General features: G+C 49.9%; 2 protein-coding genes across 7 annotated transcripts in view; one reads left to right on the plus strand and one right to left on the minus strand.

Moving 5' to 3' along the window:
* Rhpn2 (rhophilin Rho GTPase binding protein 2) overlaps positions 1 to 18298 on the plus strand; it is a 59870-nt gene extending 41572 nt beyond the window's left edge. For all 3 annotated transcript variants that reach the window (XM_045155627.1, XM_045155625.1, XM_045155626.1), the window contains exons 10-15: positions 3505 to 3624; positions 4414 to 4608; positions 10291 to 10367; positions 11426 to 11572; positions 13271 to 13426; positions 17110 to 18298. In XM_045155627.1, the coding sequence (XP_045011562.1) occupies positions 3505 to 3624; positions 4414 to 4608; positions 10291 to 10367; positions 11426 to 11572; positions 13271 to 13426; positions 17110 to 17370 (956 nt within the window). In that variant the 3' untranslated portion in view covers positions 17371 to 18298. The remainder of the gene's footprint in view (positions 1 to 3504; positions 3625 to 4413; positions 4609 to 10290; positions 10368 to 11425; positions 11573 to 13270; positions 13427 to 17109) is intronic.
* Positions 18299 to 18826: 528 nt separating this feature from the next.
* On the minus strand, positions 18827 to 22633 carry Faap24 (FA core complex associated protein 24). Of its 4 annotated transcripts, none has more exons than XM_045154755.1 (5): positions 22552 to 22633; positions 22090 to 22298; positions 21445 to 21569; positions 20996 to 21148; positions 18827 to 19423 (listed from the first exon to the last, which is right to left on the minus strand). In XM_045154755.1, the coding sequence occupies exons 2-5, from the start codon at positions 22193 to 22195 to the stop codon at positions 19175 to 19177; spliced, it is 633 nt and encodes a 210-aa protein (XP_045010690.1). In that variant the 5' UTR covers positions 22196 to 22298; positions 22552 to 22633; the 3' UTR covers positions 18827 to 19174. The 4 variants fall into 4 exon arrangements, with proteins under 4 accessions (XP_045010690.1, XP_045010689.1, XP_045010692.1 ...); XM_045154754.1 differs by having other exon boundaries at positions 21430 to 21569; XM_045154757.1 differs by lacking the exon at positions 22552 to 22633 and having other exon boundaries at positions 21430 to 21564; positions 22090 to 22104.
* Between the last annotated feature and the right edge of the window lie 379 nt (positions 22634 to 23012).

The raw sequence follows: 23012 nt of genomic DNA on the forward strand, positions 1-23012 counted from the left end.
AAAAGGGGGCAGTGTAATTTAGCATGGGACTGGCAGAATCTCAATAGTCAAGATAAGTAATGTTTTAAGATAGTATTTTCTTTCTTTTTCTAATTTTGGTTTTTCGAGGTAGTGTCTTACTCTAGCTCAGGCTGACCTGGAATTCACTGTGTAGTCTCAGGGTAGCCTCCTATCTCTGCTGGTATTAAAGGCATGCTACCACGCCCGGCTTAGTATTTACCTTTTTAAAAGTTTATTTATTTGCAAGCAGAGAGAGCAGAGAGACAGAGTGAGTGGCTGCACCAGAGCCTCTAGCCACTGCAAATGCATTGCAGATCCACGTGCTGCTTTGTGCCTCTGGCTTTATGTGGTTACTGTGGAATCAAACCAGGGTTATCAGGCTTTGCAGGCTAATGCCTTAACCATTAAGCAATCCCTCCAGCCTAGTGTTTTCCTTTTTGTAAAACAATCTTGGTGGTGCTAGAGCTGGAATCCAGGGTCTTACTCAGGTAGTATTTTATTTTTGTTTATGTACTTATTCAGGTTGGTCTTGAGTTTGAGATCCTCTTGCCTTCAGCCTCCCGGGTGCTGGGGTTACAATTGAGTACCACTACACCCAGCTTAAGGTAGTGTCTTACTGTTTTGTTTTTCATGTGTATGCACACGTGTGTACTCACCTGTAGTGAAGCCAGTGTCCCAGGCCATCACTCTGCCATCGTCCTTTTTTTTTTTTAATTAATTTATTTGCCAGCAGAGAGAGAGAAATAGAAGAGAGACATAAAAATCTGTGATTATAAGTCTTTTAAAAAAAAAAAAACTGTATCCACACGTGTGTAGAGACTAATTACAGCCTCAGTGTTGCTCCTTAGGAATGCCACCCACCTTTTCTTTCTTTCTTTCTCTGTCTCTCTCTTTCCTTCTCCCATCCTTTCTTTATTTGTTTGTCTTTTCTTGAGGTAGGGTCTCAGTCTAGCCCAGGCTGACCTGGAATTCACTATAGTCTCAGGGTGGCCTGGAACTCATGGAGATCCTCCTCCCTCTGCCTCCTAAGCACTGGGATTAATGACGTACACCACCATGGCCAGCTCCATCCACTTTTCCTGAGGTAGGGTCTCTAATTAGTCTGGAGCTCACCAATTAAGCTACCCTGGCTGGTCAGTGAGCTGCGGGAGGCATCTGTCCTTCCCTCCCCGTGTTGGGATGACCAGTGTTCCTTCTGATAGCTGTATATGGGTTCTGGGGCTCCAACTCTGGTCCTCATGCTCAGGAGGCAAGCCCTTTGCCGCTGACCCATCTCTCCAGCCCCTGTGATTGAACTTGTAAATAAAAGTAGGGGCCACAAGAACAAAGGTGTTGAGCCCTGTTAGAACTTCGTTCAGGCCAGGCGAGGTGGTACATGCCTTTAATCCCAGCATTTGGGAGGCAGAGGTAGGAGGATTGGCCGTGAGTTCAAGGCCACCCTGAGGCTATATAGTGAATTCCAGGTCAGCCCAGGCCAGAGGGAGACCCTACCTTAGTGGGGGGTGAGGGGGAAGGAACTTGATTCAAGGGTTGGAGAGGTGGCTCAGCTATTAAAGGTGCCTGCTTACAAAGCCTAATGACTGGGGTTCTATTCTCCATTACTCACATAATGCCAGATATGCAAGGTAATGCATGTGTGTCTGAAGTTTGTTTGCAGTGGCAAGAGGTCCTCATATGCCCAATCCCTCTCCGCTTGCAAATAAATAATAAAAATATATTAAAATATAACTTGATTCAGAGTTTGATGTTTTATTCACCACAAGCTTTTCTTCTCTCCTTTTTTTTTTTTTTTGGATTGTTTGAGACCAGGCCTTGGTGTGTAACCCAGGCTTGCCTGACACTCAAAATCCCTCTGCCTTAGTTTCCCAAGTACTGAGATTATCAGCATTCATTGCTATGATTTTTGTATTAATTTTGATACTTTAAAAATTGAATTACCATGGGTTATTTTTTTTACAATCATGGAAAATGTTAATAAAAATTAAAAGACAAAAGGGGGAGGGTATAAGATGGAGAATGGAGTTTCAAAGGGGAAAGTGGGGGGATGGAGGACATTAGTATGGGATATTTTTTATAATCATGGAAGTTGTTAATAATTTTTTTAAAAATTTTCCATCAAAAAAAATTGTATTAAAAGGGGGCTGGAGGGATGGCTTAGTGGTTAGGGCACTTGCCTGCAAAGCCTGAGGACCCAGGTTCGATTCCCCAGGACCCTCAAAAGCCAGATACACAAGGTGGTGCTTGCATCTGGACTTTGTTTGCAGTGGCTGGAGGCCCTGGCGTGCTCATTCTCTCTTCTTATGGGTCTCTTTCTCTCTCTCAAATAAATAAAAATATTTTTAAAAAATATTTATAAAAAAGGAAAGGAGCTGGAGAGATGGCTCAGCAGTTAAGGAACTTGCCTGCAGAGCCTTAATACTGAGCCAGGCCAGCGTGTGTTTTTTTACCCCAGCGCGGGCACAGATCCAGGGGTTTTCATTCCTCTCAGTTATCGTCAGTGATCCACGCAAGCCCTTTTGTCTTGAACGCATTGTTTGTGTGGTGCTTGTGATGTAATTACTCCAGGGCAGCTCTGAGAGTAATGAAGGGGCCGCCTATGGAACCAGACGGTGGGCATTCACACCGTAGCTCTGTATCTCACTAGCTGTGGGGCCTCACACGAGTCACTCTGCTGCTCTGTGGCTCCCTGGTGCCATCTATGAAATGGAGATAGAGCGAGAGCCTGCTTCCCAGGACGTTGTGAAGGAAAACTCAGTCCACGTACAGGAATGCTAACTCAGGCCCTGTGTGTTAGAGGCTCGTTAAGGCTGTGCAGTCCGCCGCCGGGTAGATAGGCGGGTGAGTAGAACACACTAATCACCGCGGACACGCGAGGCGCAGCAGCTGCATCCGTCGGCGCAGTCCTGGGAACCTCACAGTGGCGGCATTGGGGTTGGTCTTTGCCAGCTGTGCACGGAGGGAACGCGCCGCTCAGAGCAGGCGGCCCCTGAGCACAGGGCCCGAGGCCCAGAGGAGGTTGTGTGAGGATCCAGAGGAGCTGCCATGAGGCTGCGCCCGAAGCAGGGGTGCCGTTACTGCTCTTCACAGCCACAGGGTCCCAGAGCCCGTGCGTCTCCTCAGCAATAGGATCACAGCTGCGGCAGGCGGCTGTGTGCAGCGAGTAAATCCGAGGAGGGAGTTGGGGGTTCCCCAGTCCAGTTCTTAAGTTGTATTTATTTATTTGAGAGAGACAGAGAGGGTGGGCACGCCAGGGCCCCCAGGCAGTGCATACGAACTCCAGACACAGGCACCACCTTGTGCATCTGGCTTACGTGGGTCCTGGAGAATCGAACCTGGGTCCTTTGGCTATAACCACTCAGCCAGCCCCCCAGTCCAGTTCTTGAACCCCCAGAGTGGCTGTTGCAGTGAAGTGCGGTGAAGGGAGCATGAGGGACCTGAAACCTCCCCGTGGGCCTGCCGTACCGGGTCTGGAATGAGGGCTTGGACCTGTGCTTGTCCCTACAGTGACGCGCAGTGCAGACGACGACCACCAGGAGAAGTGCCTCTCTCAGCTCTACCGCCGCATGCCAGAGGGGCTGACGGCCCTGGGCACGCTGAGGAACGACCAGCAGCGGTGCCAGCTGGGTACGTGTGACCCCATCCTGGGACCGAGTCCTGTCTCCTCCCAGCAGTTCCTGGGAGCAGGTGCTGCAGGACGATCGGGCGGGGGAAGCGCCGGGCAGGCCGTGGCCGCTCTGGTTCAGAGGTCACGAGGCGCGGCCCTGGCCTCGGGGCTTGCAGAGCTGAGGGACCTCGTCCTCCTCTCAGCTTAGCCATCCGTGGGTGGCCCTCTGCCATGTTCCTGCGGAAGGGCCGCTGAGTATTGGGGTTGCAGGCATTCACCACCACGCCTGGCCTCCATTTTCCTTCCTTCCGTTTCCCAGGCTAACCTAGAACTCACTCGGTAGCCCATGCTGCCCTCAAACTTGCAGCAATCCTCCTCTCCTGCATCAGACTTCCATTGTCAACCTTTTCACTTTCCCTTCTTCCTCTCCTTCCTCACTTCTTTCCTAATACTTTCTTATTAGGGATCAAGCCCAGGGCTTTGTGCATCGTAGGCAGAGGTGGCACCACTAAACTATGTACCTGGTCCATGTTTACATTGTTTTAGAGGCAGGTTCTAGGCAAGTAGCCCAGGCAGACCTTGAACTTGCCATCTTCTTGCTTAGTCTTCTGAGTGCCCGGCTGGAGGCCTGCACCACCGTTCCTGGTTCTCCTTTGCCTGCAGAGCCTCATGGTCCAGTCCCCCCTCAGCCACCAAGTAGCTCCTTGGGAAGGAGAGCGCCCGTTGTCTCTGGCGGGTGCTGGGGCACTTCGGGGTGCTCTGGCTCTGGTGCACTCACGTGCCGCATGGTGGCGGATTTCCATCTGCAGGTAAAGCCCATCTGCTCCAAGCCATTGGCCACCATGAGGAGTCGCTGAGGGAGGCCAACCTGTGCAAGAAGCTGCGCGACATTCAGGTGCTCCGGGACGTGCTGTCTGCCGCACATCAGCGCACCCAGCTCAAGTACTCCCAGCACAGGGCAGACGATGACCTCCTGAACTTCTCTGCGGCTCCGGATGTTGTTCGTGAGTGGCGGAGGCCGTAGGGTTACGGGGAACCCGTGTAGAGGTGGGGTGTACAGAGCTACACAGCGAGTTGTCGTTTGGTCATCGGGCCGTGGCAGTGGGTCTCCGGGAGAGCTGTGAGGACTGGGAGACATGCCTGGGATCCTGGCGCCAAGGAGGCCACGGCAGCAGGAATGCTGTGAGTTTAAGGCTAGACGGGACTCAGAGTGAGTTCCAGGACAGCCTGGTCTATGAAAACACGCACACGCACAGAGTTCAGGGCTATCCGAAGCTGCATAGCAAAACCTTAAGTCAAGTAAAAAAGATAAGAGGGCTGCAGGAATGGCTTAATGGTAAAGGTGTTTGCCTGCAAGGTCAAAGGACCCAGGTTCAATTCCCCAGGGCCCACGTTAGCTAGATGCACAAAGGGACACACGCATCTGGAGTTCGTTTGCAGTGGCTAGAAGCCCTGGTGCGCCCATTCATTCTCTGTCTCTCTCCCTCTTTCTCTGTCAAATAAATAAAAATAAAATATTTAAATTAAAAAAAAAGATAATAAAGAGGGCTGGAGAGAGGGCTTAGTGGTTAGGGCGCTTGCCTGCAATGCCTAAGGACCTATGCTTAATCTCTCTCCAGATCCCACGTTAGTCAGACACACAAAGGTGAGACAGACGCAAGGTCGCACATGCCTAGTGGGTGGTACAAGTGTCTGCAGCTTGATTCCAATGGCTGAGGCCCTGGCGTGCCAACTGTCTCCCTCTGTCTCTGTCTCTAAATTAAAAAAAAAAAAAGAAGGAAGAAAGAAAAGTTGTTCTTCCTGCCCTGACCTTTCCATCCCGTCATTCCCGTCTCCGGCGTCCACTGGCTCGGCACTGAGCCCCTCGCCGCCCTGCCTCCTGTCCTGCCTTCCTGGCTGGCCTCCCGCTTGCTCTCCTGTGCCTTCAGGTCCCAAGGGCTGCAGTGACAGGCGGGCGCCACCATGCCTGACTTTTTAGCTTCCTTTTCTTCCCAAGGGTGCAGACACAGGGAGTTTCGTCAACTGGGTCCCTCCCCACCTCACGCAGAGGGCCTTCCTTGGTCTTCGTACACTTGCCATCCTTGTCCTGTTGTACCTCATAAACCCTGTTTCTCCATGCCTTTTCCTAACTTTTCTTGCCCAGCCCAGCCCGTCCCGTCCCGTCCTGTCCTGTCTCCAGCCTCTTCCCGGGGTCTGGAAAGATCCACCATTCCTCATAAATTACCTCTCTAGAGAGACCCTTCCGGGAGGCATGGCCACCGTTTCCCTACACATGGCAACCGCCCAGGTCAACTGTGCACTCAACCAACAACAGCGTGAAACACCCGAGAGATGCTTCGAAATGTGGGTGTCCTCAGAAGATGGAGAAAAGGAGCGTAGCAGACAGCTTCCGGTTCGCTGAGACGCACTTCCAGACCAGGCACAGTTATGGAGGAAGGGATATTTATTGATGCTTACAGATCCAGGGGAAGTTCCATAATGGCAGGAGAACCTGGCCTGCCTTCACAGGACCAAACACACCGAGAGAAGCACAAGCCAAAAGCCACAAGCCACACAGCACAGCACACTTCAGGAGCCCCAGCCAGGCACACTTTGCCTATCTTTAGGTTGAAATCTCAAACCCACCACCACACCTTAAGATCCGCCCAGTGACACTGCCTCCAGCCAGGTGGCTGCAGATGCAAACTACAAACAAATAAAACACTGAACATATTGGGGGCCATCTATTCAAACCATCACTGGGGGAGGAGAGCAAGAGCCAGTTTGGGCCACATAGTACGCCTGCCTCTGAGGACAGCTGCAGATCGAGGAAAGCTCAGCTCACCCTCGGTCTGCTGCTGCTGCAGCCTGAGACCTCTGTACAGATGCAGACGCGGGGCGTTTGTCCGCCCAGGCTCAGCAAGCAAGCAGTTCTGGGGCAGATGGGCTGGATGTCTTCAAGTCCTGTCACACTGACTCCCTGAAGGTGTCCCACTGCTGGGGCTCGGTCCTCTGGACTGTGCCCTGTGCACACCCCATGCTGTTTCCAGCATGCCACCTACTGGGCTCTGTACTGGGGTCTCCACACTGACCTCTTTGAGGTCCGTGAAATTCCCTAAGAGGCTCATGAAGAGGCGTTTGGGTAAAAGTATGGGCACGCGGCCCCTCTGGGTGCAGGTGTCCACCTATGTGACTCTCAGCCTTGGTCTCTGGGCCTGGCGGGAGCATGGGCCGAAATGGGATTGGACTAGAGGGTGTGGCCCAAGGGAGCCCAGTAATGCCTTTCTGCCCTGGGTCCTGCTTGGTCTCCACATTCCTCCCTCCAGGGGATGGGAATGAGGAGGGGCCATCTGACTAGGGTGGGTCAGAGAATTTCTTCCTGCTTCTTCCTCTACTAGAGACTGATGGGGGAGATAAGAGCTTTTATGATTTCTTGGTAAACAGAAGTTTTAACTCCCATTAGCCTGAAATAGGGAGGGAGTTATGAACCTGGAGCTATGGATGAAAACAAAAACAAATACATTGTAGAGGCTTGCCCCTCCCCCCTCCCACTGCTCCCTGGTCTCTGGAGTCCCTCCTAAATCTCCTGAACCAGCTGCTTAGAGACAGGGCTGTTCTAGCAGTGTTAGCTCAGGCATGAAAGCCCATCTGTATGCACCTCATCAACAGCTCTCCCACTGTGAGGGCAGTGCTCATGACACCTGTGTTCCAGATGAGGAAGGAAGCTTGGAATAAGGAGGCCCTGTGGCACTGCGCTGGTCTAAAACCCACCAGTGAGGGGTTGGGGACGTTAGATCAGTGTAGAGCCCTGGTCTAGAATCCACAGTGAGGGGCTGGGATGTTGGATCAGTGTAGAGCCCTGGTCTAGAATCCACAGTGAGGGGCTGGGATGTTGGATCAGTGTAGAGCCCTAGTCTAGAATCCACAGTGAGGGGCTGGGACATTGGATCAGTGTAGAGCCCTGGTCTGGAATCCACTGTGAGGGGCTGGGGGCGTGGCTCAGCGGTAGAGCACTTGTCTAGAATCCACAGTGAGGGGCGGGGAGACTAGTTTAGCATTGCAGAAGCGAAGGAAAGGTGAAGCAGTAAAGGCTAAAACATAAAAGTGCTTGTCTGGGTGACTCAGCAAGCAGAAGCAGGAGTGACTCGCAGGGTTGCTCTCCAGTGCTGCAGTCACTTGTGGTCAGGAGGTACAGACTTGATTCCTTGGAGAGAGGAAGGCTTGTAGCTTGGAAGGTAGCTCGACAGCTCTGTAACAAGACAGAAGCCTGTCTGAGTTCAGCACCTTGCAAATGTGCATAAGGAGCCATGTGGGACTGGAGAGAAGGCTTAGAGATAAAGGCTCTTGCCTGTGGATCCTAAGGACCCAGGTTCAATTTCCGTCATCAGTCAGATGCATAAGATGTCGTATGTGTCTGCAGTTCATTTGCAGTGTTAGAGGCTCTGGTGTGTCCATTTCCTCTCTATCTGTCTTTCTCTCAAATAATGGTTAGCCTGTTTTGTTTCCTTTGTTAGAAATGCTTTTTTTAAATTTTTGTTTGTTTATTTATTTATTTGGGAGTGACAGAGAGGAGGGAGGGAGGTATGGGGGGAGAGAGAAAGAGGGAGAGAATGGGCATGCCAGAGCTCTCAGCCTCTGTAAACGAACTCCAGATGTGTGTGCCCCCTTGTGCATCTGGCTAATGTGGTTCCTGGGGAATTGAGCTTGGAACCAGGGTCCTTAGGCTTCAGAGGCAAGCAATTAACCACTAAGCCATCTCTCCAGCCCAGAAATGCTTTTTTTTTTTTTTTTTTTTTAATTTTTATTAACATTTTCCATGATTATAAAATATATCCCATGGTAATTCCCTCCCTCCCCACCCCCACACTTTCCCGTTTGAAATTCCATTCTCAATCATATTACCTCCCCATTACAATCATTGTAATTACATATATACAATATCAACCTATTAAGTATCCTCCTCCCTTCCTTTCTCCACCCTTTATGTCTCCTTTTCAACTTACTGGCCTCTGCTACTAAGTATTTTCATTCTCACACAGAAGCCCAGTCATCTGTAGCTAGGATCCCCATATGAGGGAGAACATGTGGCGCTTGGCTTTCTGGGCCTGGGTTACCTGACTTAGTATAATACTTTCCAGGTCCATCCATTTTTCTGCAAATTTCATAACTTCATTTTTCTTTACCGCTGAGTAGAACTCCATTGTATAAATGTACCACATCTTCATTATCCACTCATCTGTTGAGGGACATCTAGGCTGGTTCCATTTCCCAGCTATTATAAATTGAGCAGCAATAAACATGGTTGAGCATGTGCTTCTAAGGAAATGAGATGAGTCCTTTGGATATATGCCTAGGAGTGCTATAGCTGGGTCATATGGTAGATCAATCTCTAGCTGCTTTAGGAACCTCCACACTGTTTTCCACAATGGCTGGACCAGATTGCATTCCCACCAGCAGTGCAGAAGGGTTCCTTTTTTTCCACATCCCCGCCAACATTTATGATCATTTGTTTTCATGATGGTGGCCAATCTGACAGGAGTGAGATGGAATCTCAATGTAGTTTTAATCTGCACAGAAATGCTTTTTTTAAAAAAAGTATTTTAATATATTTTCTTTCTTTCTTTCTTTTTTTTTTTGGTTTTTCGAGTAGGGTTTCACTCCAGCCCAGGCTGACCTAGAATTCACTATGAAGTCTCAGGGTGGCTTCAAACTCACGGCAATCCTCCTACCTCTGCCTCCCGAGTGCTGGGATTAAAGGCATGCGTCACTATTCCTTTCTTTATTTGAGAGTGAGACAGAGAGATAGAGAAAGAGAGAGAATGGCTGTGCCAGGGCTTTCAGCCTTTGCAAACGAACTCCAGACACACACAAGGTCACACATGTGCACAAGGTGGCCCACATGTCTGGAGTTCGATTTCAATGGCTGGGGGCCCTGGCACACCAGTTCCTTTGTCTCTCTTGTGCTTCCCCCCTCCACCCCCATAAAACGTAAAAATTAAAAAGTGTTAAAAAAAAAAAAAAAGGAGCTGGACGTGGTGGCACACTTAATCCCAGCACTTGGGAGGCAAAGGTAGGAGGATCGCCATGAGTTTGAGGCCCTGAGACTACATAGTGAATTCCAGGTCAGCCTGCTATGGTGAAACCCTACCTTGAAAAAAAAAAAGAAAAGAAAAACAGAAAAAAATGCTTTTGTTTGCCCCACTGGTGAGGGTGGGGCCGAGCCGACCACCATGTTGCTGGTGATTTGTAGCTACTGATGCAAGTGATTAGCCAAGGCCACTGTCCCCTGAGAAACCCTCAGCCTCCATCCACATTGATAGTGACAGCACCCGGGACCGTGTGTCCAGAGACAGAACTTCTGTGAGCTACATGTGAAGCATGGCCTAGGGCTTACGAGCCCCAAAGGCTGCTACATGGGAATCGGGTCCTCGTAGGTGGGGGTGTATCTGGTCTTCACTCTTCCAGCCCAGCTCCAAATGGGCTAAGGCTTGGAGGAGGTGCCCCGTCGAAAGGCACACTCACCCCGCACCAGGGTTGAGTGGTCTTCTGTCGCCTGTGCTGATGGTTAGAACCAGGGGAGGGCTCACATGGTGGCGCGAGTGGCAAGGGGGCGTGGTTAGTCGCTGGGAAAAGACTGCAGACCCGTACTTTCACGGATCACTTTCCATTACACAAACATTTACCTTTCAATTTGTAATCTTTCCTAGCGAAAACTGAGCAAGAGGTTGGAATTATATTGCCCCAGTTCTCCAAGGTGACAGTAGTGGACTTCTTCCAGAAGCTGGTACGTTGGACACTTAGTTCATGAACGATCAAGGGGGATAGCATTTGCCAGTCTTTGTAGCACCGTAGCAAATGCCATGTGTGTCTAGGCGGTATGTTTTGCTCAGCAGTAGTTTATTTCTCCTGCTATGGCATTTGGAAGTGAAGACCAAGGATTGGCTGATTCAGAATCAAGTGGGGGCCGTACCTCATGCTATGCCGAACATGGAGGAGCCGAGTGACCTTCCTCGAGCCACTTAGAAAGGGTCAGGGAAATAGAAAGGAAGAAAGGAAAGAAAAGATAGTTTCATTCTCAGTATCCTAGAGAAGGTGGTGAAGGTGGCAGCTGGTCATATGTGACTGGCAGTGATATGGGAACCCGAGGTGTCTTTGAGAGCACCCAAACCCAGCTATCCTTTGCTCTTGATTAGGCTATCATTCAAGAGCCAGGGTGCCAGGTACTCTTGGTCACACAAAGCTTCTGCCCAATTAGTGGCCTCCTGGGTTCTTGTCTTATGAATTTCAACAAATAACACCCAGGGGATAAACTGAGAAAGATTTTATTATGGAGCTCACAGAGGTGGAGCTTAAGAGAAGGAAAGACAGAGCTCCTGTCCCGCAGGAGGGGTTTTCTGGAAATGGAAAGCCCACGAAGAGACCCAGTTTGGGGTCTTTTCTGGGCATTTACAGGATGGGTGTCTGTCCAGCCCCAACTCCAGGAGTTCAGGCACTGCCAGGTTCTTGGGAAAGGGCATCACTCCTCTAATCCCTTTCTCCTAAAGACCAGAGGCACCTATTCACATCCCCTGGTGAGGTGCTTTATTTTTTTGGGGGGGGGGATTCTTCCTTATATGCCCACAGACTTTTATTTTCAGGGGCCCTGTCACCTCTAAACTGTCTCAGTAGCATACATTGCCTAGGATGGCACCATTAGCCTCGAACAAGGCCTGGGGAAGTCTCCAGGGACCATAGAAAATGCTCCCCAGAGCCAGGCACAGTGGAGCACGGCTCCAGTCCCAGGGGCCCCGGGTGGCTGAGACACAGTGGCTGAGCGTCCACCTGCGGACTTTCTCTTCGAAGGGCCCGCTGACAGTGTTTTCCGCCAACAAGAGATGGACACCTCCTCGAAGCGTTCACTTCACCGCGGAGGAAGGGGACCTGGGGTTCACCTTGCGGGGGAACACCCCGGTCCAGGTGCACTTCCTGGACCCTCACTGCTCTGCTGCGGTAAGTGTGCACCTCAGTGAGAGCTGGTCGGGGGTCCCAGCAGGGGAGCACAGCTTCCTAGAATGTGGACCAAAGAATGGCGTTCCTCCATTGGAGGAAGCTCTCCTCTTCCCCCAAGTGTGCGGCTGCGGGAAGGATGCACATGCCACAGTGGGTGGTACAGGGGGAAGGGTACGCCGCCCTGCCAGCCAGGACAGTCCTGGTGATCAGTGCAAGAGCAAACATTGCCATCAGATTGCCCCCATATTCAAGCCCGCGCTTTTGTTTTTGAGGTAGGTTTTACTCTATCCCAGGCTAACCTGGAATTCACTATGTAGTCTCAGGGTGGCTCGAACTCATGGCAATCCTCCTACCTCTGCCTCCTGAGTGCTGGGATTAAAGATGTGACCCACCACGCCTTTTTTTTTTAATTTTTATTTATTTATATATTTGTTTTTTGAGGTAGGGTCTTGGTCAAGCCCAGGCTGACCTGGAATACACTATGTAAGTCCCAGGGTGGCCTTGAACTCATGGTGGCCCTCCTACCTCTGCTTCCTGAGTGCTGGGATTAAAGGTGTACATCACCATGCCAGCTCCAATTATTGGTTTTTTAAAAATATGTTTAATTTTTTAAAATTTTTATTAGCATTTTCCATGATTATAAAAAAATATCCCATGTTAATTCCCTCCGCCCTTTTTAAAAATATGACAGAATTGGTGCTCCAGGGCCTCTAGTCAGTGTAATTGACTCCAGACGTGTGTGGCACCTTCTGCACACGTGCGACTTTGCATGCTTGTGTCACCTTGTGCATCTGGCTTACGTGGGACCTGGAGAGTGGAATGTGGGTCCTTAGGATTCTCAGACAAGTGCCTTAACCACTGAGCCATCTCCCCAGCCCTCAAGCCTGAGCTTTCGAGTGGAGCAGGGAGACCCACAGAAGCTTCACCTGGGGCCGGGCTGGGACAGTGACCCAGCCAAGTAGCGGAGACACCCTAGTCTGCATGATGGGCTTTTGGGTTTATCCACGTCACAGTCCTAGCTCTTATGTGAAAGCCTTCCTGGATACTCCGATGCCCATGACAAAAAGGAAGGGCTGTGCGGGACCAGCAAGTGTAAGGCTGTGGTTCCCATCCCTGCACTGCAAGGAAATCAGGAGAAGGCTCAGTGATGAAGTGCCTGCCGTACAAGCAGGAGAACCCGAGTTCACACCCCAGCACCCATTTAAAAGCTGAATAGGTTACCTGGTGTGGTGGCGCATGCCTTTAATCCCAGCACTCGGGAGGCAGAGGTAGGAGGATGTCCGTGAGTTCAAGGCCACCCTGAGACTCCATAGTGAATTCCAGGTCAGCCTGGGCTACAGCGAGACCCTACCTGGGGGTGGGAGGAAGCTGACTGTGGCAGCCTATACTTGTAATCCCAGTGATGGGACGTGGACACAGGCACATCCCTGGTGCAGCTGAGTCAGTGAACCCCAAGCTCAGAGACTCTGAGAAACCGAGATGTTGAGGGATTGAGGAAGACACCCAGCATCCGACCTCTGACTCCACACTCATTCGCGTGCGCGCGCGCGCGCGCGCACACACACACACACACACACACACACACACGCCCCCAAAAAGAAAATGAAAAGACAAAACAAAACAAACTTATGCCAGAGGCAATCTGGGAGAAGAGTTTAACGAATAAACATTGATCTTTATTCAGAAACTTGTTTCTAGATTGCAGGAGCCAAAGAAGGGGATTACATTGTTTCCATTCACGATGTGGACTGTAAGTGGCTGACGGTGAGTGAGGTCATGAAACTGCTGAAGAGCTTCGGTGAGGATGAGGTTGAGATGAAGGTCGTGAGCCTCCTAGACCCCACGTCGTCCATGGTGAGCTCGGACACACCTGACAGTAAATTGTGGGTGGAGTGGGGTCAGTGGGATTTAGCACCAGAAGTCTCTAAGCGGCCCCAGGCCTCCCCCTCCGATCAGCGTAGCAGGAACAGCTGCATTTGTATCTGGAGTTTCTTCGCTTGTCGTTCTGGAATGGACCTTTGATAGGTCAAAGAGATAATTTTCAAGTTTTAATTAAAAAAGTTATTGGGCACTCGGGAGGCAGAGGTAGGAGGATCGCTGAGAGTTCGAGGCCACCCTGAGACTACATAGTGAATTCCAGGTCAGCCTGAGCCAGAGTGAGACCCTACCTCAAAAAACCAAAAAAAAAAAAAAAAAAAAAGTTATTGGGCTGGAGAGATGGTTTAACGGTTAAGGCCTATGCCTGTGAAGCCTATAAGGACCCAGGTTCGATTCTCCAGGTCCCACGTAAGCCGGATGCACATGGTGGCTCATGCATTTGGAGTTCATTTGTAGCGGCTAGAGGCCCTGGTGTGCCCATTCTCACTTTCTCTATCTCTCCCTCTTTCTGTCACTAATAAATAAATAAATAAATAAAATATTGAAAAACGTTTACTTATTTGAGAGAGAGTAAAAATAGGTGTGCCACAGTCTCCTGTCATTGCCATTGTGTGCCTAGCTTTACGTGGGGAGGGTGGGCATTCCCACCCAGGGCAAGAAGGCTTTGCAAGCAAGTACCTTTAACCGCTGCACCATCTCCCCACATCTTTTAGAAGGCTCAGTCTGTTAATTTTTCTGATTGAATCGTTTAATTACAGAAGTAACACCTGGTTATGATTAATTACATTCAGATAAAGCTGGTGTCGGGGTACGTGCCCGTAATCCCAACACTCAAGAGGATGAAGCAGGATGGAGAGCGCCAGGCCAGCCTGGTCCACATTGTGAGGGACACACACACACACACACACACACACACACAGTACAAAAAGGCTTAAGATGACCTGTTCCTCTCCACACCTCAGAGAACGTAATTGTTTCCTGTGAGGTGGTTTTGGGAAGCATTTGCTGTTTCGGCAAGTTCCATGTGTGAAGTTACGTTCTTTGATATATATATTTTTTTTTTCCAGTGGGAGGAGTCTTAGCATAGCTTCTCCTCTGCACTTTGCCACACTTAACAGTGCACCTTAGATAGATAACAGCCTCTGTCCATTCACCAGTCCTTTGAGTATGTGCTGTGCGGCTGTTCTAGTCAGTCTTATAATAAAAGACCTGAGGCCGATGGCTTCTGGAGAAAAGAGGTTTATTTAGCTCACAACTTCTGGAGGCTAAAAGCCAGCCACGGCGGCCCCATTGCTGACTCGTGTGGAGGGTCTGTTGGTTGGCGGGTGGCCTCATGGCCAGAGAACGCACCAGAAGCTGCTGGGGTCCCACAGTCTCTTCCGAAGGCACGTTCCCAGCTGGCCTCGGGACCTCTGTCGACCGCCACCTCGCACACAGCACAGGCTCCAGCTTGCAGCATGTGATCCGCTGAGGACAAACCACATCCCGACTGCGGCATGCTTTCACGGGTGGGAGTCCGGCTTTAGGTTGTCAGAGGAAGTGCCTGTCCCCCGGAAGCTGGCCCAAAAAAGAGCCGGTCCAAGCGCTCTTACAGACACATGACACGCTGGGTGTCTGGCGTCAGGGACGGACAGGCTGGAGCCCAGACATGCGTGATGAGAGTGAAGAATGAGACGGGGAGAGTGGGCTGGGCAGGGTGCCAACAGGTGCACAGACCCTCCAGAGGGACACAAAGAAGGCCTCGCGGCCACTACACCGTGGCACAGATAAGGGTGGCCCAAAGGAGGGAGGGAGGCAGGCAGGGTTTTGTTGGCAGTGGTTGCAGGTTGGAAGCCGCTCAGCTTTTCCTGAAGGGCAGTGACGTGGGCTGATGTTTGTTTTAGGAGGTGTGACAGCCCTAGAACCCTTCTGGCCCGTGGTCAGTGGCATGGGCTTGGGGAGAGCAGTGGAGGTAGAGAGGGGGTGCTCCTGGGATACAGTCGGGGTACAGCCACTGTTGGTTTGTGTCAAGGTGGCCGAAACTACTGGAACACAGGAAAGTGAGGAAAGTGGAGGAGAGAGGACAGAAACTTCATGCTTTAGGGCTTCCAGTGCCCGTGGCCATGCAGAAGGAAACGCGAAGCCCGCAGTTGGGTGTTCTCATCTTCACGGGGCAATCAGAGCTAGAAACTAACTTTTTTGTTGTTTTCTTAAATTATTTTTTTGAGGCAAGCCTAATAGACTGGACTTCAAATATGAGTCCTTAGGCTTCGCAGGCAAGCACCTTAACAGCTAAGCCATCTCTCCAACCCTTGATTAGTTTTTGTTTTTGTCAATTTTGTTTAATTTTCTGAGACAGGGTCTCAGTAGGTTGGTTTTGAACTCGTGAGTATGCCTCCTGTTTTAGCCTTGCCCATATTGGGATCAAAGGCGTGTACCACCATGCTGGAGTGATTGCTTTTAAACATCACGTCTGATTTCTCCTTGGCTTGGTTTGAAGACAGGGCAGTAGTCTTCCTGTCTTTTGATCCGTCAAGAGGGCTGAGCCTGCTCCGTGGAGTTGAGGCTCCCCTGCAACCTCCAGGCCATATTTAGCCTATTTAGCCTTCATTCAACCATATTTCTGTTCCTTTTGGGGATCTTGATGGCCTACCCTGAAACTCTGTGCATTTTTATCCCAACAGTATTTTTTTAAAAATAACTTTTATTTATTATTTACTTGCAAATAAAGTGAGAGGAGAGTGAGAATGGGATGGGCACACCAGGGCCTCTTGCCACTGCATATGAACTATACATATACATACCACTTTGCATCTGGCTTTATGTGGTGCTGGGCACTGAGACTACATGATGAATTCCAGGTTAGTCTGAACTAGGGAAAAAAAAAAAAAAAAAAGCAACCACTGAGTGCACAAGCTGGTTGGATTTACATGTTGACCTCTGGCAAGCTACAGAATAGCCCTGAACATTAGGACAGTGGGGACAACAGGCCTGTATCCTTGGGGTCTTTACCAGAGCACAAGTTAGTTTAGGTGAAGTGCTCACAACAGGGCATGAGATGCTTCTCTTTTCATAATAGATGTGATCGTAGTGCCCGTGCGTGATGGCTGTGCATAGTCTTTGTTAAGGAGGGGAAACTTCAGAGAATGACAGTCAACCACTGTTTGGTTGTTCATTTATGAACGAGACAGAAATGGAGACAGAGACAAATAGGAGGGCCTCCAGCCGTTATGGGGTTCCTGGGGACTTGAACCTGGCTCCTTAGGCTTTGCAGGCAAGTGACTTACCACTAAGCCATCTCTCCAGCCCTCAACCACTATTTTTTTAAAATATTTTATTTATTTATTTGAGGGGGGCAGGTAGAGAGAAAAAGAATGGGTACGCCAGGGCCTTTAGCCACTGCAAACGAACTCTAGACACATACATCCCCTCGTGCATCTGGCTTACATGGATCCTGGGGAATCAAACTAGGGTCTTTAGGCTTCGCAGGCAAATACCTTAATTGCTAAGCCATTTCACCAGCCCCGACAACTATTTTTAACTGACGTTCCCTCATACAAAGTCAAATGGTGGTAAGCCGGGTGTACCTGGAGTGTATTTTGCAGTGGCAAGAGGCCCTGGTGTGCCCATTTCTTTCCTCTCTGTTTGCAAATAAATAATGCTTTTCCTTTTATCTGCAGCATAACAAGTGTGCCACATACTCTGTGGGGATGCAGAAAACCTACTCCATGATCTGCTTGTCCATGGACGATGACGATAAAACTGATAAAGCCAAGAAAATCTCCAAGAAGCTTTCCTTTTTGAGTTGGGGCACCAGTAAGAGCAGACAGAAGTCGGCCAGCACGCTCTGCCTCCCGGCGGTGGGCCTGGCGAGACCCCAGGCGAAGAAGAAGCTCGCCCCCCCCTTCAGCCTGCTCAACTCGGACAGTTCCCTGTACTGACGGGCCGTTTCCAGGACTGACTGGCCGTGGGAACCTCTGTGCTGTCACGAAAATCCTCTCCTCCCAGCGCACATTGTGTTTGATATGCTTCCGTGAGAGGAACTAGAAACCTCCAGGGAGCTGCGGGGACCCTCGAGGAGTTTCAGTATACTGCTGTGATTATTTATTCTCTAAGGAAATGTACAGAGCACAGCGTTCACGTCTGCTGGGGCTGCCAGCCTGTGGTACGGTCAAGAGCTTAACGGCGGTCACCTACTCGGCTCTCTGTGTCTAGTTGTGAGTCCTCAGCTTAGAGCTGGGCAGCCCTTTGGGTGAAGGCCAGTCCTGGGCGTTCCTAGAATCTGCTGCCCCCCACATGGAATTCATTCACTGAAGACGGTAATACATCACTGTCATTTCTACAGAATACGAATGCCATGTCCAGATAGGGTTTAGTGCCAAATTTGTCTTACTTTTGTTTTTGGCAGTGCTAGGGATTGAACCGCTGTCAAGAAATAAAAACAGTCCCAGAGCAGCTTCCTGTAGCTCCATTCCACTGACCAGCTGCTGACACGTGGCGGGTAGGACATACTGTCTACAGGGTAGATACACGCTGTGTGATACTCAAAACATTGCTTAAAGTAGAAAGTACACCCATAACTGTGTATTTTGAGTCTTGGGTAAGAAAGTAGTTTTATATTTTATAAGGTAATGATGCAAACTGTTCAAGGACACTCTTATCTACTTGATCTTCTTGGCTATACATTGGATGACACCGTGACTAGGAAGGTTCATGGTAGACATAGTATAAATGATCGTTTTAAGAACTAACCAAGGTTTAAATATTTTTCTATTGTGCAATATCTTAAGGGAAGCAACCACCTTTAGGAGCTATTCCTAGAGCTGTTTATTTGTGTAAATATTTAAATAAATATACTCATTCACCTGAGGTCTTTTTTTTTGTTTTTTATTTCTTTTACATCATCATGACTAATGAGCAAAATATTTTTATTGTATTGAGAGGAGGTGGGGGGGTGAAGGGAGGAACTGTTACACAACTTGTCTGTGCATGCTTGCTTGTTTACACTCAGCCCCCGAGCACAGGTATGTGAGGTTAGCAGAGGATCCCCGAGCAGCAGCCCCAACTCCAGGAACTGGGGCTCTCGAGACCGTGCTTCCGAGTTTCCTTTCCACTGCCACCTCTGTCGCCTGGGGCTTCTCACCCGCTATGGCAGGTGCAGACCAATGTCACTCCTGGGATATGTCCTAACTGGCTTTTTGCTGAGACTTGAGAGTCCCTGGCACTCTTTGATGATGTCCACCGAGCCCTTTTCATCTCATCAGAATGTGGGCAATACCACCAGAGGCCCTTGGTACCCACAAACTTAGTGCTCAGACAGCAAGGCCAGGGGACTCCTGAGCACCATCAGTTTTTATCTTTCGCTGTTCACCACTAGGAGGGAACTGCATTCTCTTCCTTTGTGTTTGTAGGTAGATATGTTGGGGGGGGGGAGGTGTTAGACCAGAGGCTGGTATCACGTGTCTTCCTCAATTACTCTCCACATTATTTACTGAGGTAGGTCTCTCACTTGAACCCAAGCTCATGATGCATTGGGCTAGTCTAGCCAGCCAGCTCGTCTGGGGAATCCCTCGTGTGCATTTGGTATTTACATGGGTTCTGGGGGCCCAAACTCTGGTCTTTACCCTGTACAGCATGAGGTTTATCCCCTGAGCCATCTCCCAGCCCCTTCTAGCTTTGTACACATGAAAACAAGATCCTGTAGTTTGTGGCCTGAAGGAAGAGTCGTGGATGTGAGGCCAGTTGTCACCTGAGTTGGGTGAAGAAGGCATGGATGTGCTGTGCGGCCGCTTGTCCAACCACTGGCTCGAGTTCTTGAGTGGACGCGTTACTCAGTCGCTGGATGCTTGAAAACCTCTGAAGCAGAAGGGGAGCTTTAACCCTTCCAACCCCCGGGATCTGCTGCACAGTTCGGACCAGGGACGCCTCAGAGAGCACAGAGCGCCTCTTCCTGAGGAAGGGGTTCCTGCTGGGCTCTCTGGCTTGCTCTTGAACCTGAAAGGGAAAGTCACCGTGAGGCACAGGAGCACCCTCTGGAGGGCAGGCGGTTTTCTCAAAACAGGTTTTCCATTTGATTCACTTCATGGCCTCAGAAGTTTTCATATACTGTGGATTCAGTTTTAGATACTAGCAAAATTGTTTAAAGATGGGTCATATTATCAGCATAAAGAGACTGAGGAGGAAGGGTATGATGGAAACTGGAGTTGCAAAGGGGAAAAAGGGGGGTGTGAAGGGAATTGCCACGGTTTACTGTCTATAATATGGAAGTTGTCAATAAAAAAAAGATGGGTCATATGACCACACTGAGAGTAAAATAACTTACAAAAAAATTGAGTTTACCCTTAGCTGGGCATAGTAGAACATGCCTTTAATCCCTGTACTTGGGAGGCAGCAGTAGGATTGCCGCCAGCCTGGGAATACAGAGCGAGTTCCTGGGCTAGGGTGAGACTCTACCTAGGAAAAAACCCAGCAACAAGAAGTGTGAGTTTACAGAATATTTAAGTTAAAACTAGTGAAAAAGCTGGGTGTGGTGGTGCATACCTTTAATCCCACCACTCGGGAGGCAGAGGTAGGAGGATCACCATGAGTTCCAGGTCACCCTATGACTACATAGTGAATTCCAGGTCAGCCTGGGCTACAGTGAGACCCTACCTCGGGGGGGCGGGGGAATACTAGTGAAAAACATGAGGAATTCACATACTTTCCTATAGTCCTTTAAGAAATATTTTAGTTGTTAAATGTTGGCCATACCTAAAAGACAGGTTTCTAACAGGGCCTACAGAAGCTTTCCTATCAGAAGAGAAGTTTTGCCCAGATGTGGTAGCATGTGTCTGCAACCCAGCAGTCAGAAAGCTGAGGCAGGAGGATCATGAGTTTGAAGCCAGCCATTAACCACTAAGCCATCTCTCCAACCCAGGATCACTATTTTTAAAAGTCCTCCAGGAGGGGCTGGAGAGAGGTTTTAGCAATTAGGGCCCTTTCTACAAAGCCAATGGACCCAGATTTGATTCCCCCGGTATCCATGTAAAGCCAAATGCATGAAGTGGCGTACACATCTGGAGTTTGTTTCCAGTGGCTAGAGGCCCTGGCATTCCCATATCCTCCCTCTTTCTGCCACTCTCTGTATGCAAATAAACAAATTTAAAAAATAAGATAAAGGGGCTGGAGAGATGGCTCAGCAGTTAGGGTGTTTGCCTACGGAGCCTGACAACCTAGGTTCAATTCTCCAGTACCCACATAAAGCCAGATGCACTGGATGGTGCATGTATCTGGAGTTTGCAGTGGCTAGACGCCCTGATGTGCCTATTCTGTCTTCTCTGCTTGCCAAAAAAAAAAAAGAAGATAAACATAATAGACCTACATACCAAAGTGCTGAGGTTTAACCCAGGCCAGTGGTGCATGCCTGCAGGACATGTGGAGGATGAGGAGTCCAAGCCCAGACAGGGTTAGAGGACATGTCACTCCTATGTTATGAGCGCCTGTCTAGGGCACATGAGGCCCTGGGTTCAATCCCTAGCTGAGGCTTCGCAGGACAAGGTTGTTGTGAAACAGGAATCCAGCACTTACCAACTGGACAATGAGGCAGGATGCTTCCCTCTGGCTGGCCACTGGAAGCAACACCATCCCCAGGTCTAGCACAGTAAACTTCTGGACCGCTGGGAAGTATTGTTCACTCATTCCTGTTTTTTCAACAACTACAATGCCTTGAAGAGTACTGGACTTCAGAGGGGAAAAAAAATAAACAATTGGGTAACAAAATTCCATTAAAAGTTAAGAATGTTACCACTTTCTGCTTATTCGGAAGGATGGAAGCTTTAGCCAGGTCTGGTGGCAAATGCCTTTAATCACAGCACTTGGGAGGAGGATCGCTGTGAGTTTGAGGCCATCCTGAGACTACATAGTGAATTCCAGGTCAGCCCTACCTTAAAAAAAACAAACAAACCAAAGGATGGAGGCTTTGAGACAATGTTCAATTTCAGTTTCTTTAGCTCAGTACTTACATTTCTAACACGAACCAGCCTCTTTCTGTAGCTATTTCCGGCCACCAAATCAGCTTCAGTAATATAAAGAATGCAAGATCTGCTGGATAGGTAAAAATCTGCCAGTGTCGCACCATCCTCAAAGATGAGTTTAATCTTTCCTTAAAATACAACGAAATGAGTTCTTTTAACCCAGGCGAGTAAGGCAGCAATGGGTAGAATGTGTATTTATTTATTTAGTTAGTTTTTGTTTTTTTCGAGGTAGGGTCTCACTCTAGCCCAGGCTGACCTGGAATTCACTATGGAGTCTCAGGGTGGCCTTGAACTCACAGCAATCCTCCTACCTCTGCCTCCCAAGTGCTGGGATTAAAGGCATGCACCACTGCGCCCGGCTATTTATATATTTTTTAATTTTTGCTTATTTTTATTTGAGAGAGACAGAGAGAAAGGGGAGGGGGAGAGCGAGAATGGGCACACCAGTTCCTACAGCCATTGCAAACTCCAGATGCATGTGCCATTTTGTGCATCTGGCTTATGCGGGTACTGAGGAACTGAGCCTCGAACCGGGGTTCTTAGGTTTCACATGCAAGCGCTTAACCGTTAAGCCATCTCTCCAGCCCTGATTTTTCTTTTTTTCTTTTAATGCCTATGTATGCAAGTGACAAAAGGCAGCCCACTGACCTTGCATCTCCTGAGCCAACTGTGACCCGCGCCATTTCTCATTAGCCACAACGTGCCCCAAAGGCACGTGCACTGGGCCAGTGCCATCAGCGGGGTTCCAGTCCATGGACGGCTTCTAAGGCGGGAAATGCAAGTCCGCAGTGGAGCAAGCTCTAGGCACACGGTCCCACCGGGAGCCAGGACCTCTTTAGCAGGGTCCTCTTTGGCACCTGCAAATTGGCGGCGGTATCATCATCATCATCATCATCATCATCATTTTGGACACAGTGTCTCGCTATGTAGCTCTGGTCTGGCTTACTCATTGCTACATTACCCCGGCTAGCTTCGAGCTCGCGGCAATCAATTAATTCTCCCGACTCCACCGGCCCACCACCGAGAGCGGGGATGCAGGCGTGCGGCGCCACGCCGGGTGAGAGCCGGGGAGTTGCGGTCTCGGTGGCCCTGTCCCTCACTTCCAGTTACCTGCGTGGTCCCGGCGCCCCGCGTGGGTCTGCGCCGTGGCCGGTCTAAAGCCCGCAGCAGTTCAGACTTCCCGCCAGTCTTGCTTTTCGATGATCCCGCCCTCCATCTGGCATCCTATTGGCTGGGGTGTCACAGATGGACACCGGAACTAGCCAGTAACAGAACAGAAAGCTCCAGGCCGTCTCTCCATTTGCGGGGATTTGAATGAGGCACCGCTGGTTGCCAAGAGCGACTCGCGAGTGGAAGTAAACTTGGCTCTCATTGGTCGAAGGCAGACGCAGAGCCAATGGGGTGCGCGGTTGTTGCGAAGTGAGCGTGGAAGGAACAGCGTCTGGATTGGGACCGGGGGTGGCAGAAGTGGTGTTTGGGGACCTCTCCCGACGTCAGTGAGTGGTCCTCGTTTTTGTAAGGGGTCCTGGCGCCAGCGGGTGCAGGCCTCGGAGCTCTCCCGGCGTCCGCGA

This window comes from Jaculus jaculus, chromosome 7, assembly GCF_020740685.1.
Source record: "Jaculus jaculus isolate mJacJac1 chromosome 7, mJacJac1.mat.Y.cur, whole genome shotgun sequence".
Lineage (NCBI taxonomy): Eukaryota > Metazoa > Chordata > Mammalia > Rodentia > Dipodidae > Jaculus > Jaculus jaculus.